The 14,272-nt window shown below is 40.5% G+C and overlaps 1 protein-coding gene across 1 annotated transcript in view; it reads right to left on the reverse strand.

Annotated features, from left to right (window-relative positions):
* The window catches only part of Cspp1 (centrosome and spindle pole associated protein 1), a 91,114-nt gene that overhangs the window by 25,351 nt on the left and 51,491 nt on the right, over positions 1 to 14,272 (reverse strand). The window contains exons 16-18 of the mRNA XM_036178531.1: positions 13,384 to 13,462; positions 11,515 to 11,644; positions 6,917 to 7,064 (exon numbers count right to left, since the gene is read on the reverse strand). Of these exons, the coding sequence (XP_036034424.1) occupies positions 6,917 to 7,064; positions 11,515 to 11,644; positions 13,384 to 13,462 (357 nt within the window). The remainder of the gene's footprint in view (positions 1 to 6,916; positions 7,065 to 11,514; positions 11,645 to 13,383; positions 13,463 to 14,272) is intronic.

A 14,272-nucleotide genomic window follows, 5' to 3' on the forward strand; every position in this document is an offset into this window, starting at 1 on the left:
GAATGTGATTCATATTTAGGATACCACACAGAACAGTCCAAATCACGTGTGAACACACCCAGGAGTCCAAAGCTCAAAATAATGACAGCCTCATGTTACAGTTAGGCCATTCTTAGCTTAGAAAATGGCTAAGAGCTTCAAGGTAAATAAGCAGAAAAATGTGCTAATGAGATAGACCCTACTGGCAAAAAAGGTGCTTGTCACACAAGCCTAAATAGCCTGAGCCCAAGATACACATAGAAAAATAGATTACATCTCTAATCCCAGCTCTCCTACAGCAAGAGACAGGAAATCTGCCAGGAAGCTCAGCTTGTGGAAGCCAGCCAGCCTGCAATATGCAGAACTACACATTGAGACCCACCTCAGCAAGGTAGAGTGAACTGAGTCCTGAGTTATTCTCTGGCCTCCACATGTACACCACGACTTGTGAATGCCCACATACTACCCCCCCTCTCTCTCTCGCACACGCATGCACGCATGCACGCGCACACACACACGCACACATATACACAGAAATGGAGGCAGCAGATAAAGGCACCCACTGCTAGCCTCAGTTCAATATCCAGGTCCCACATGGTGAAAAGAAATCAGCTCCCACAAGTTGTCCTCTGTCCTGTGGCAACATGAACACCCACCCTATATCAAGTGAGTAATGGGGCTGAGGTGAGGAGGGGAGTTAAGATATAATCAATGCACATGTCTGTAAATGTCACAACAAACCCCACCACTGAGAGGAAAAGAGCTGGGAAGATGACTCAGTGGTTAGTGCACTTGCCAGGGAAGCAGTAGTTGTGAGGACTAGCTCAGATCATTAGAACACACGAAAAGCTGGGGAGGCAATGGAGACCAGGCTGTAATTCCAGCACTCAGAAGCTGTAGAAACAAAGATTCCTGGAAAAAGCTGCCTTAGCTGTCTCTACTAGCCATAGCAGTGAGCTCTGAGTTCAACTGGGAGACCCTGCCTCAGTGAAAATGTGGAGAGTAATTAAGGAAAACTTAAAATGTCAGCATCTAGCCTCCACACACAGGTACACATGTGCACCCACACACACTGAACACACACACATAAACATATTTAAAAAAAGAAAAAGGAAATTTTAAAAATAGCATCTAAATAGCACCAAAACATGAAAAACTCAGTGATACAATTGGCAAAGTATTTACAGGATTTGATACTCAAATCTGTAAAATACTGGTAAGAGATATTAACTAAAAGCAGTCAGTGGATAGGCAGTACAAACCAGTACATCAGCAGTCAGTGGGTAGGCAGTACACACCAGTACATCAGCAGCCAGTGGGTAGGCAGTACACACCAGTACATCAGCAGTCAGTGGATAGGCAGTACACACCAGTACATCAGCAGTACATTAGCAGTTAGTGGATAGGCAGTACACACCAGTACACACCAGTACATCAGCAGTCAGTGGGTATAGGCAGTACACACCAGTACATCAGCAGTCAGTGGATAGGCAGTACACACCAGTACATCAGCAGTCAGTGGATAGGCAGTACACGCCAGATCATCAGAAGAGTCAATACTGTTAAGATGATGCCTGTACCAAAATTACCCATAGGGTCAATACAATTCCAAAGAAAATCACACCATATTTGGATGAAGATGATCAACTCATAGTAAAATAAATAACTCGACTATCACAGCAATCTTGGAGAGTTCAAGGAGAGATCATGACAGACACCCATAATCCTACCATTTGGGAAGCAGGCATAGAGGTCTACAATTCAAGAACATTAGAACTACACAGAGAGACCCTGTCTCAAAAAAACAAAAGAAAAAAGAAAAAGAAAATAGACTTCGCCATCTAAATTTCAAAACTTACTACAGAATTAGACAAGTGTATGATGTAGGCATAAAGTTAGACATGCACAGTTTACCATAGTACCAACGAAATTCAACGTGGAAATGTTCTAAAATTGATTGCCTTTTGGTATAACTCTGAATAATAATAAAAACCATTAAGAGCCAGGTGGTGGTGGCGCACGCCTTTAATCTCAGCATTTGGGAGGCAGAGCCAGGCGGATCTCTGTGAGTTCAAGGCCAGCCTGGTCTACAGAGTGAGTTCCAGGGAAGGTGCAAAGCTACACAGAGAAACCCTGTCTCAAAAAAAAACAAATAAATAAAAATTTAAAATTTAAAAATAAAAACCGTTGAGTGATGCACTATGTTGGATGGATGGACTGGGTGGTACAGAAAATGCACAAAAGCTTATGCACACACATGTAGACTGAAATAGGCAAATACATGGACAACTGTCACAGATGGCAGGGTAAAGACTGATGGGCCTACGAGAGGCGTTAGCAGGTGAGAGCAAGTGCTGCCCCAGCCTCCACCTGAGTCCAACCCCTATCACATACTATGATGGAAGGGGAGGACCGACTCCCAAAGTTGGCATGCCAGAGCCAGCACTTACACATCAAGCACACACGCATGGCAAGAACAAATAAAAATAAATAAATCCAATAAACAAGACAGGCAGCTAAATGTATTACAGCATTTGGAACAGGAAGAAGGCAGTGGGGGTGGGGGGGACTGGCAAAATGTAGATACTATCTATAATTTCACTGACAGTTCCGTATTGATGTAATTTCTAGCTTTTATAATTGGACCATGATTACATAAATGTCAATTATGAAGGAGACACACTGAAAGGTACTCTCGCTGGCCCTTTGCAACTCTTTTAAAGTGATTTCACAATACAAGTTCTTTGAGATACTGAAATACCTACGCATTCCTGAGAATGGCTAAACTGTGAGCCACAAACTGATGGGAGTTCAGAGCACTGGAAAGTTTGTGCTTTTCTGATGTTATTGAAAAAGGCACAGTTTGGAAACAGTTTTAATCTGAAACACAGATTTAGAAACAAACAAACAAAACAAAACACTATGTGACCAACTAAGCCTATTCCTAAGCATTTATCTACCCAGTGCACATTCACAGAGGTCTGTATACGAGCATGTACAGCAGTGGTCCTCACCTTTCGTAATGCGGCAACCCCTTAATACAGTCCCTCACATTGTGGTGACCCCCAACTATAAAATTATTCTGTTGCTACTTCATAACTGTGATTTTCTACTGTTATGAATTGTAATGTAAATATCTATGTATTCCAATGGACTCAGGCAACCCCTGTGAAAGGGTCATTTGACCCCCAAAAGGGTTGCAACCAACAGGCTGAGAACCTACGGCTTACAGCAATTCTATTCATAATGATCTTAAACTGGAAATAACTCAAGTGATCTATCAACTGTTAGCAGATACAGTACCTCAAAACAATGCAACACCATTCAGTAACAGAAAAAGAATATCACAAAGTTACTCTGAAAGAAAATTATCAAAATCAAAAGGCAACACTGGCACCCCAGAATTTACAGGGGCACAGGCTGTAAGAGGACTGCCCATAAAGGGACAGAGGCGACTGTCCTTCCAGCAGCTCTGGAAGAGCTGAATGTGGGAGAAATTACTTCAGAATGACTGTAAAACCTCACTACATTTTAAAAGAGTAATTTTATTACATGCAATCTTACCTCAACAGACACAAGGTAAAGACAAGGCATTACTTGGTCAAACATGTTTGACAGAATAGTTAGCACCTTTGCACCAGGACTGAGAAATGGCCAGGCATCTTTCAAGGGCTCAAATGTTTCATTTGGGGGTTTAATTTTCCTGCTATCCACATATTTCTTTTGGTGTATAGCTCCAGTTCTCAACCTGTGGGTCTCAACCCCTTTGGGGATCACATATCAGGTATCCTGAATATTATATATTTACATTATGAGTCATAACAGTAGCACAATTGTAGTTGTGAAGTAGCAATGAAATAATTTTATGATTGGGGTCACCACAACATGAGGAACTGTATTAAAGGGTCGCAGCATTAGGAAAGTTGAGAACCACTACAGTATAGTTGTTAAAATTTTATCACTATAATCAGTTAATTTTTTGAGAAGCTCCACCATCAAAACATACCCATCTTGCTATCTATTATTAGTCATATTCCCAGCCTACACCCACTGGGCAAGTTCTTTATAACTTTGTTATTTTTGAGAACACCACATAATAGAAATGTACAAAGGTAACTTTCAGAATGGATCTTTTCCTTATCAGAACATTTGAGTCTCACAAATTATGTGCACCAACAATTCATTCCTTTGTATTGCTAAGCAGCTCCCCCCACCCCCAAAACACACACACACTGGATAAATAAGTTTGTCCATTCACCTACTAAGACATCTTATAATAGCTTAGCTTTTATAGGACCTTAAATAAAGAGTTCTAGGCCAGGTGGTGGTGGCACACGCCTTTAATCCCAGTACTCAAGAGGCAGAGGCAGGCAGATCTCTATGAGTTCAAGGCCAGCCTGGTCTACAGAGCAAATTTCAGGACAGCCAGAGCTACACAGTGAAACACCAAAAATAGACAGACAGGCAGACAGAGAGTTCTAGTGAATAAAGAACACTGAACTGTAGTAAAAACCATTAAAACAGGCCGGTCGGTAGTGGCGCATGCCTGTAATCCCAGCACTTGGGAGGCAGAGGCAGGTGGATCTCTGTGAGTTCGAGGCCAGCCTGGTCTACAGAGCTAATCCAGGACAGGCTCCAAAGCTACAGAGAAACCCTATCTCGAAAAACAAAAACAAAAAAACAAAAAAAATTAAAACAGGTGTTTATTTAAAAACAATTTGTTCGGCTTTATTTCATTAAGAAGTGTATCCTCCTAAAAGACCTAGGGGTAAGAAGTGAAGACCCACGCTCTTTAGTTTCTCTCCATCAGAAGACCAAAAGTAAACAAAAGGAATTCAGTCCACAAGGAAGCAGCAGAATTGGTTAGCTATAAGTACATAGGACAGCCCTTAGTCATCACAATACGCTTCCCTAAACATCTCAATACAATATCAAAGTCATGTTTCCCCATCTCTAAAACATAACACCCACATACAAAACTCGACACTTCTTAGGTAAGGACTCGTTACTTTGAATATAGTATTTTGAGTTTCAATGTCCTTGACAGAATCCATTTTCTCTGTTTCATATGATTACTGCAACATGAAGTTGATAAACATTACTACTTAACAGAGAAACCACAGAGGTACTGTCTTCATTTCCTTACAATTCAAAAATCCACACTTCACTACAAACTTGTCCCATAATTACACTGAATCACTCTGCTCCCAATGTCTGATGGGGCGTGCTCCACATTAGCTAGGGTATTTCTGACAACTCATGACTCCAACTTCCTTAAGCTAACAACTAGCCACACACTCATCAACCCTAGGCCTGCTCCTGGTACTAAGAGGAAAAGTAAACTTTGCCAGCCCTGAGCAGGAGCTCTTGGGAGTAGCTGACCAGGAGAACGAGGGCAGAGATGATGATCCTCCAATTCTAGGCTAGGACAAACAGAATCCCTCACTCATCCTCACAGACCAACACTGTGCAGCCAAGAGGGAAGGGATTCTAACATGGAGCAGCGGCTCAATGAAGAAGTCCCTCTCTCTGAGAAGCAGCAACCAGAATCAGAATCCCACAGACCTGGGAAGGAAGCTCACTCTGCCATAAGCCTCTGAGATAGGCTTAGCACTCCTCGATCCTGAGTAAGTAAATGAAAATAATTTTTCTAACATGTTCAAATACACATTTCAAATAAGAAATGTAGGCCACATTTAAAATAACCTCATCTATTAGGAAAAGGCATCAAGGGCTCTGGTCTTCTAAACCTATGAGGATATGAAGATACAAAAGGAAAAAATAATTTAGGGGGGAGAAATAGTCACCTTATTAAGTGGGCTCAAATACACCTGAAATATACATAGGAACAGAAGGCATGCTGAGTGGTGGTGGCACACGCCTTTAATCCCAGCACTCGGGAGGCAGAGGCAGGTGGATCTCTGTGAGTTTGAGGCCAGCCTGGGCTACAGAGTGAGTTCCAGGACATCGGGGGCTGTTACATAGAGAAACCCTGTCAAGAAATAAAAAGAAAAAAAGAAGAGTTCTCAGTTCTGCATACCCTCAACTCTGACACCCCTTTTAGCGTTTTAATGGGTCCTCTCTTTAGCCTTTAAGTCACCTATAACTAACCCCACTACCTTTACTCTTATTCTACTTAGCCACAGTTGGCAAGAACTATTTTAATGTAGGTAACAAGGTTTATAAAGTAGCCTCTTGTTTTGGATATAGGGTTATACTATGTAGCTATGACTGGCCTAGAACTTACTAGTAGACCAGGCTATCTCTAACTCACAGAGATCTACACCTAGCTCTGCCTCCCAAGTGTGGGGATTAAAGGTTTGTGCCACCACACCAAGCAAACACAAAAGAATATTTAACTGAAGGATTATAACTCTGAAACTTGCCAGAGTTTCTGAAATAAAGATGCCCCCAGTGCAAAAGAAGCCATATATTGAACAAGTACACTCCATATATGAATTCAAAGCAGGTCTCTTCCCACAATCACTTCAGTTATCTATTTGCAATTTTTATTAGTCTAAAATAAACTTGCAGAAAGTTTTAATACTTTCAGAAAGAAAAGAGAATATACTTTAATATACTATATAGGTATATATACATACTATGTGTGTGTGTGTGTGTGTGTGTGTGTATGTATATATATATATATATATATATATATATATATATATATACATACACTACACTAGTCTGGATAAGCACCAACTAACATGAATTATTCTTTGCAGTTTGGTGACTATCAGAGAATGGAAAGTGTATTTATTATTCTGCAGAAGAAAGACTTTATAACATAGATTTATTCATAATCAGGCGAGCATCTTCGTGTTAAATCATAAAATAAACCCTTATTATAGTCTGATCCCCACCTCCTTTTACTCTCCACTCTTAAAGCACTGGAAATAACACATTTTAAAACAAAGTCATGGACACAGCATACTTATCAGATTTCCTTTGGCATCTCGGAGAGGAGCACCACCTCCGCCCTTCCCCCAGGGGTTGTAAATTCTCATTTCAGCCTCCAATTTAGCTTCGTATTCTTCTTTTTCTAAGCGTTCTTTCTTCCTTCTTGCTTCTCTTTCCCGAATCTTGATAACATAAGATATGTTTAAAGTAAATATTGACTTACAGCAGGCTGAAACTGGAGACTAACAGTACTACTATTTAATTTTTCTGGTTAAAAAAAAATACAAATTTTTTCAAGTACACTTCTTCACTATAAAGTTAAGAATTCACAAATAAGAATGCTCATCTAGGAATGCAGGAGTCTTACCTGAACTTCAAGAAGCCCTCACCCAGCCCTTACATCCAGTCCACCTGACCTCCTGCCCCTTAGACATCATACACACTGTGCTGTTCCAGGATCAAGTGAGGACTGACCCAGAAGTCCTAGGAAGGACCAGACTCCTAGGATCCAGTGGAAGTCCTACCTGCCTATCAGCCACTCCCTCTACTATCAGCCAGCCACTCCAGACAGCCTAGAGGACTGGGACCTAGACTCTAGGTAGGGGCTCCTAGATCCAGTTCCAAGCCCACCAGTCAACCCACCCCACAGGTCAGCATGGAGACCCTACAGAGCATGGCCCACACTCACCATGATTCCCACCCTGCTACCTAAGAATCACCAGTAGACTCCAGAGAGCTCTCCTTATACCTCTGACCTCTGCAGCAAGAATCTAGGCCTACAGGAAGTTTACAGCTGGGCCCAGGAGTTGCACCTCTCCTCCCTAGGCAAAGAACACTGACAACCCCATTGCATATCAACAGAGTGGCCCAAACTGAAGACATACCACCACTCATCAGGCCCATAATCTGACAAGTTAGGGCAAGAGCAAAGATCAAACACACACCCAATAAAGGCAAGATCAGCTATCCATAGGAAGAAACACCACCAACCATCTAATTCCAGATGCCTAGATCCCATCAAAAAAGCATAGACATGAACAGCCAAGACAGCATGTCTCCTTCAGAAGCAAGCACTCCACCCTATCCCCGAGAAAAGCAACTTAGCTGACGGACAAGACCAAGACTTCAAACAGCCACCGTAAGTAACTCAGGGAACTCAGAGGCTCAGGAGCAGCCGCCTGAAGGGAATCTGCCAAAGCACAAACGAGCACCTGCATGAAACAATGTAACAAAAATGTAACTTAACACAGAGATAGACTCTCCAACAGTGCAAGGCCCACCAACCAGGAGTCTGGGGGAGAGACTAGCAGATCTGCAACACCAGTTAGAGGAAAGAAACCTTCTGGTCAGACCAAATGTTTCATCTAAAAATAAACGAACAATCAAAAAGACAAACCTCTGGAACAGAAGCCAGGGAACTCTGAAACACTATTAAAAAAAAAAAAAAAAAAAAAAAAAGACATACACAAATCAGGTATGAAAACCTGAGGAAAAGAAACCCAGATCAAAAGCACAGTAAATACTTTCCACAAAATTATAGAAGGAATTTCTCAAATCTGAGGGAAAAAGATATTGGAAGCTGTGAGAAAGTCCAAGTTATCTATCTACAGAGGCAGGTCCATCAGAATAACATCTGACATTTCAATGGAGAGTTTGAAAGCCAGAAGGCCCTGGATAGAAAGTTCTGAAAGAATACACATGACAACTCAGGTTACTACACCCAGCAAAATTGTCATAATGGAAGGAGAAACATTTTGAGATAAAACTGGGATTAAAGAACTTATGTCCACTAAGTCAGCTCTACAGTGGACACTAGAAGGAACAGTTCAGTAAGTCAGCTCTACAGTGGATACTAGAAGGAACAGTTCAGTAAGTCAGCTCTACAGAGGACACTAGAAGGAACAGTTCAGTAAGTCAGCTCTACAGTGGACACTAGAAGGAACAGTTCAGTAAGTCAGCTCTACAGAGGACACTAGAAGGAACAGTTCAGTAAGTCAGCTCTACAGAGGACACTAGAAGGAACAGTTCAGTAAGTCAGCTCTACAGAGGACACTAGAAGGAACAGTTCAGTAAGTCAGCTCTACAGTGGATACTAGAAGGAACAGTTCAGTAAGTCAGCTCTACAGAGGACACTAGAAGGAACAGTTCAGTAAGTCAGCTCTACAGAGGACACTAGAAGGAACAGTTCAGTAAGTCAGCTCTACAGAGGACACTAGAAGGAACAGTTCAGTAAGTCAGCTCTACAGAGGACACTAGAAGGAACAGTTCAGTAAGTCAGCTCTACAGAGGACACTAGAAGGAACAGTTAAGTAAGTCAGCTCTACAGAGGACACTAGAAGGAACAGTTCAGTAAGTCAGCTCTACAGAGGACACTAGAAGGAACAGTTCAGTAAGTCAGCTCTACAGAGGACACTAGAAGGAACAGTTCAGTAAGTCAGCTCTACAGAGGGCACTAGAAGGAACAGTTCAGTCTAAAGAGATTAAGCACACCCAAGAGTACAGGGAATAAATAATCTCAATACAGTTGACCATAAGAGGTCTAAGAAAACACAACCACAAAATAACAGGAATTAATACACATTGATCAAAATTAACTCCCAATAATAAGTGTCTCAACTCCCTAACAAAAAGACACAGACTAACAGACTAGATTAAAAACCTAGATCCATCTTTTTGCTTGTTATAAAAAAACACACCTCACCATCAACCATAGGCACCATCATTGATGAAAAGATGGAAAAAGGTATTGTTCCAAATAAATGGAACAAAGAATCAAGCAGGTCTGGCTAGGTTAATATCTGACAAAATAATAAATTTCAAACCAAACTTAATCAAAGAGAGGACATTTCCTACTCACTAAAGGAAATATCCAACGAGAGAATCTGACAATTCTGAACACTTAGACACTAAGCCCAAGGGCATCCTCTAAGATGCTGACTTTAGTACTCCACTCTCACCAAGAAACAGGTCCTCTAGACAAAAACAGAGGAAGCCTGGAGTGAAATGACACCATCAATCAAATGGATCTAAAAGACATTTACAGTAGAACATTCCACCCAAACACTAAAGAATACATTTTCTTCTCAGCAGCCCATGGAACTTTCCCCAAAACTGACTCCATATTAGAACACAAAGTATGTCTAAACAAATTTAGGTAAATTGAAAAAACATTGCATTTCATCTAATCACAAGAGAATAACGCTGACTAAAAAGTACACAAACTCGTGCATGTTAAACAATAAACGACTGAATGAAAATTGGGTCAAAGGTGAAATTAAGAAGGAATATTTTTTAATTTCTAGAATTAATGAAAATAAAGACACAATATACCAAAATCTATGGACATAATGAAGGCAGTGCTAGGAGGAAAGTCTATGGCATTAAGTGACTACATGAAACGACTGAAAGATCTCATCAATAACTTAATGATGCAATTGAAGACCTTGGAAAAACAAGAACAAAAACACTCAAAGGAAGAGAGTATTTTAGTCAGGGATAAAATTATCAAAAAATTTATCAAAAAAAGAATTAATAGAATGAAGAGTCGGTTCATTTGCCAAGATTAACAATATTGGCAAGCCCTTAGTCAAATTTTTAAAATCAGAGAAAGTGGAAACATTATCAAAGTTAATCTCCCAGCACTTAGGAGGCAAAGGCAGGCATATCTCTGGGAGTTCAAGGTCAGCCTTGTCTACATAGTGAATTCCAGAACAGCCAGGACTACACAGAGAAACCCTGTCTTGAAAAAGAAAAAGAAAAAAACCAAAAAACTGAATAAGAATATTTTACAAGGGGCTGGGGCAGTTAAGAGTGAGCACTGCTCTTACAAAGTACTTAAGCTTGATTCCCACATAGGGCAATGCACAGCTTCCTATAACTCCAGCTCCACGGGGATCTGATACTACTGTGGCCATCAGCACTCATGTACACAGACGTACAAACACAGAATTAAAAATAATAAATATGGGCTGGAGAGATGGCTCAGAGGTTAAGAGCACTGGCTGTTCTTCCTGAGGACCTGAGTTCAATTCCCAGTACCCATAGGGTGACTCACAAACCATCTATAAGGAGATCTGGTGCCCTCTTCTGGCGAGTGTATAAATAAATACAAATATATTTTAAAATAATAATAATAATAAATATGTTCATATAAAATTAACAAAGGACTAGGAATGTGGAGTCCTTGCCTAGACAGTGCTAAGATTAATCTTCTGTGCCACATAAACAGGACAGCACCAAGGAGGGAGAAGGCAACAGGAGGACTGGGATTTCAAGGCCATTCTTTCATCATCACAGAAGTGAGTCCAAAGCCAGCCTGGCACACATGAAACCCTACCTCAAGAAAAGAAAACAACAATGTGGACCTACACCTTGAATCTTGGCCCTGGGAAACCCTTACAAACTCCTCTAAGTAAGTTTTCTTTATAATATAAACTACAAGAGAAGCCAGTGTGCTTCATGTAATTATTCCACTAACATATTCCCTATTGATGTGTGGCCTCTTCAGTCTCCTTGGTTTGAACACTATGAATCACAAAGCTTACCACATTGCCTGTTATTGTTTCCCCAAAAGTCTAAGGTTGTGCTATAATAACTCAGTCAACACCAAAGAACACATGAATGAAGGAATACCTGCTCCTGCAGAGCTTCTTGGTAAGACTGAAGTGACTGTTTGGAAGGTTTTGGTTTATCTTCAAAGATCAGTCCTGAATTTATGAAGCGATCACCTAAAATTTTCTGTTCATTCTGTCCAACAGGATTCCTAACATCAAATAAATAATTTGAATCAATTTATTATAAGAACAAGCAAATTCTAGAAGAAAACAAAAAAAAAAATTCTTTGAAACTGCCTGGCATATAAATCCATCTTTAATGAGAAAGCCAGCAAGATGGGTCAGTGGGGACAGCACCTGCTCTCCCGTGCCCAGGACCACAGGCACACGCAGAAGAACCTCCTGCGAGTTGTCCTCTGGCCTCCACATGCACACTGTGGCCTACAACTGTGCACATTTGTACACATGCACATACACATTCAAAAAAGCAAACAGAAAGTAAAATAAAAAAGTCTTGAAGAGGAAGAAATTCTTAATTAAATGACTCCTCCATAAAATCCCCCATCTCTGCTTTTAAAACATAAAACTTACAAATGTATTCAATTTGTATCTTTAACCAAGAAGTAGTGACATAGGTTTGGTTCCCAGCACTCACAACCACCTACGATCCAAAACTGCTGTCCCTGTGGACACCTCTATGTGTGTGCACACGTGCACACACACAGATAAAAACAGAAAAGATAGTATCAACAGAATTAAAAGGCAATTCACAAATATTTTAATATCCATAATGTAAAATAACTACAATTCAACCACAAACAAATGATTAATAAACATTTCTCTAAAGAAGATACAAACAGCCAACAGCATATAAAAATATGCTCAACACCACTAAACCAATGAAGAAACACAAATCACAACTACTCTGAGGGCTGGAAGTGCGGCTCAGTAACAGAATGCTTGCCTAGCATCTAAAAGGATCTGAGTTCAATCCCAGCACTGAGAAGGAGGAAGAAAAGTAAAAGTTCAGTAAAATAAAGAGCTCATCAAGTGTGATGAAATCTAGGAGACCAGCCTCTAAGCAGGCTGAGGGCTTGATTAGGTAAACTGAGGTCAGAAAACCCACCCACCGTGAAAGGCAACATTCTCTGGGCTAACATCTTGGACTGTATAATGGGAAGGCAAAACAGTATGCCACTGTGAAAATAATATGACAGTTCCTCTAAAATATTTTTAAAATAATTACCATGTGACCCAAAAATTACATTCCTGGGTATATACACATATACTTACACAACAATGATTCTAATAGCAGTATATTTACAACAACTAAGACAATAAAGCAACTCCAATGTCTGCTAGTGGATAAACGAGTAAGTAAAACTAACGGTGCAGACACACAATGTCCTGTTATCCGGCCTTGAAAATTCTAACTTAAGTTATAATACAAATTTTAAAAAATTAAAGAAATAAAATAAAGACCTGTGCTAAGTGAAATAATACTATCTGACCCCTCAGGAGGTACTGGAAGTCAGAGCCACAGAGACAACAGAATAGTGGCTACCAGGGCATGTCACAGGAGGAAATGGAATTGCACCATTACTGACTTCACAGTACAGAGTTCAGTTTATAAGATGAGAAGCAGGGGGCTGGAGAGATGGCTCAGAGGTCCCGAGTTCAATTCCCAGCAACCATATGGTGGCTCACAACCATTTGGAGTGAAATCTGGTGCCCTCTTCTAGCCTGCAGGCATACACACAGACAGAATACTGCATACATAATAAATAAGTAAATCTTAAAAAAAGGGATGAGAAGCATTCTGAAGACGGTTATGTCATGTTACAAGTGCTCTCTGAAGCAGGTAGGCTAGAAGATTAATTAATATTGTGCATATCTTAGCACTTTTTAAGTAGAGGAAAGAAGAAAATGATTTTAAGAAATGACTTACACAACAGGCTGCACTACTTGGTGAGTGACAGGGGCAGAGACATGAGGAGCAGGCGGTCCTCCCATCACTCCTGAGCCATCTGAAGGGGAAGGAGAAAAAGAATACATTTATTTCAGAGGACTTACTGTTAATAACACTTGACCTCTAAAGAAAAATGTACAGAATGCTTTTCTCAAGCACCAGCATATCCTTCTGGGTTAAGAGTTAGCAAAAGAACATAGGAGAACATAAGACAATTACTTCTTAACTCTGAGTAAAAAGGAAAGAAATAACTATGAACACAATTAGATTTATTTTGGTTTTAAGACTGGTGTTGTGGGATATTTGTACACTGTATAGAGACGTATTGCTGTGGTTGGTATAATAAAAAGCCAAACAGCCAATAGCTAGGCAGGAGGTAGAGGCGGAACTTCTGGGCAGAGAAAAAACTCTGGGAAGAAGAAGGCACAGTTGCCAGCCAGACACAGAGGAAGCAGGACATGCAGGAGGAGAGGAACAGCCACAAGCCACATGGCAGGAGGTTAATAGAAATGGGTTAGTTAAGTTTAAAAACTAGTTAAGGACAAGCCTAAGCTACAGGCCGGGCTTTCATAATTAATATAAGTTTATGTATCAGTATCACTGTCATTATTTGGGAGCTGGTGGGACAGATAAAGACGCATTTACAGACTGGGTCTTGCTTTATGAACCAAGCTGACTGGGAACTTCCTTGGTAGCTCAAACTGGCCTTGAACTCATAATCCTTCCTCTACCTGTAACTGGATTTTAAAATGGGTATTGCTATGGCTTGTCCTCTAAATGCACTCAGGAGCTTAATTCATAAAATTTTATGCTAACAAATTGAACAGAGTAGAAACTGTAGCCCCGTGACTAAATTATGGTGAACTTA

Source organism: Onychomys torridus, chromosome 2 (genome assembly GCF_903995425.1).
Source record: "Onychomys torridus chromosome 2, mOncTor1.1, whole genome shotgun sequence".
Taxonomy (NCBI): Eukaryota; Metazoa; Chordata; class Mammalia; order Rodentia; family Cricetidae; genus Onychomys; species Onychomys torridus.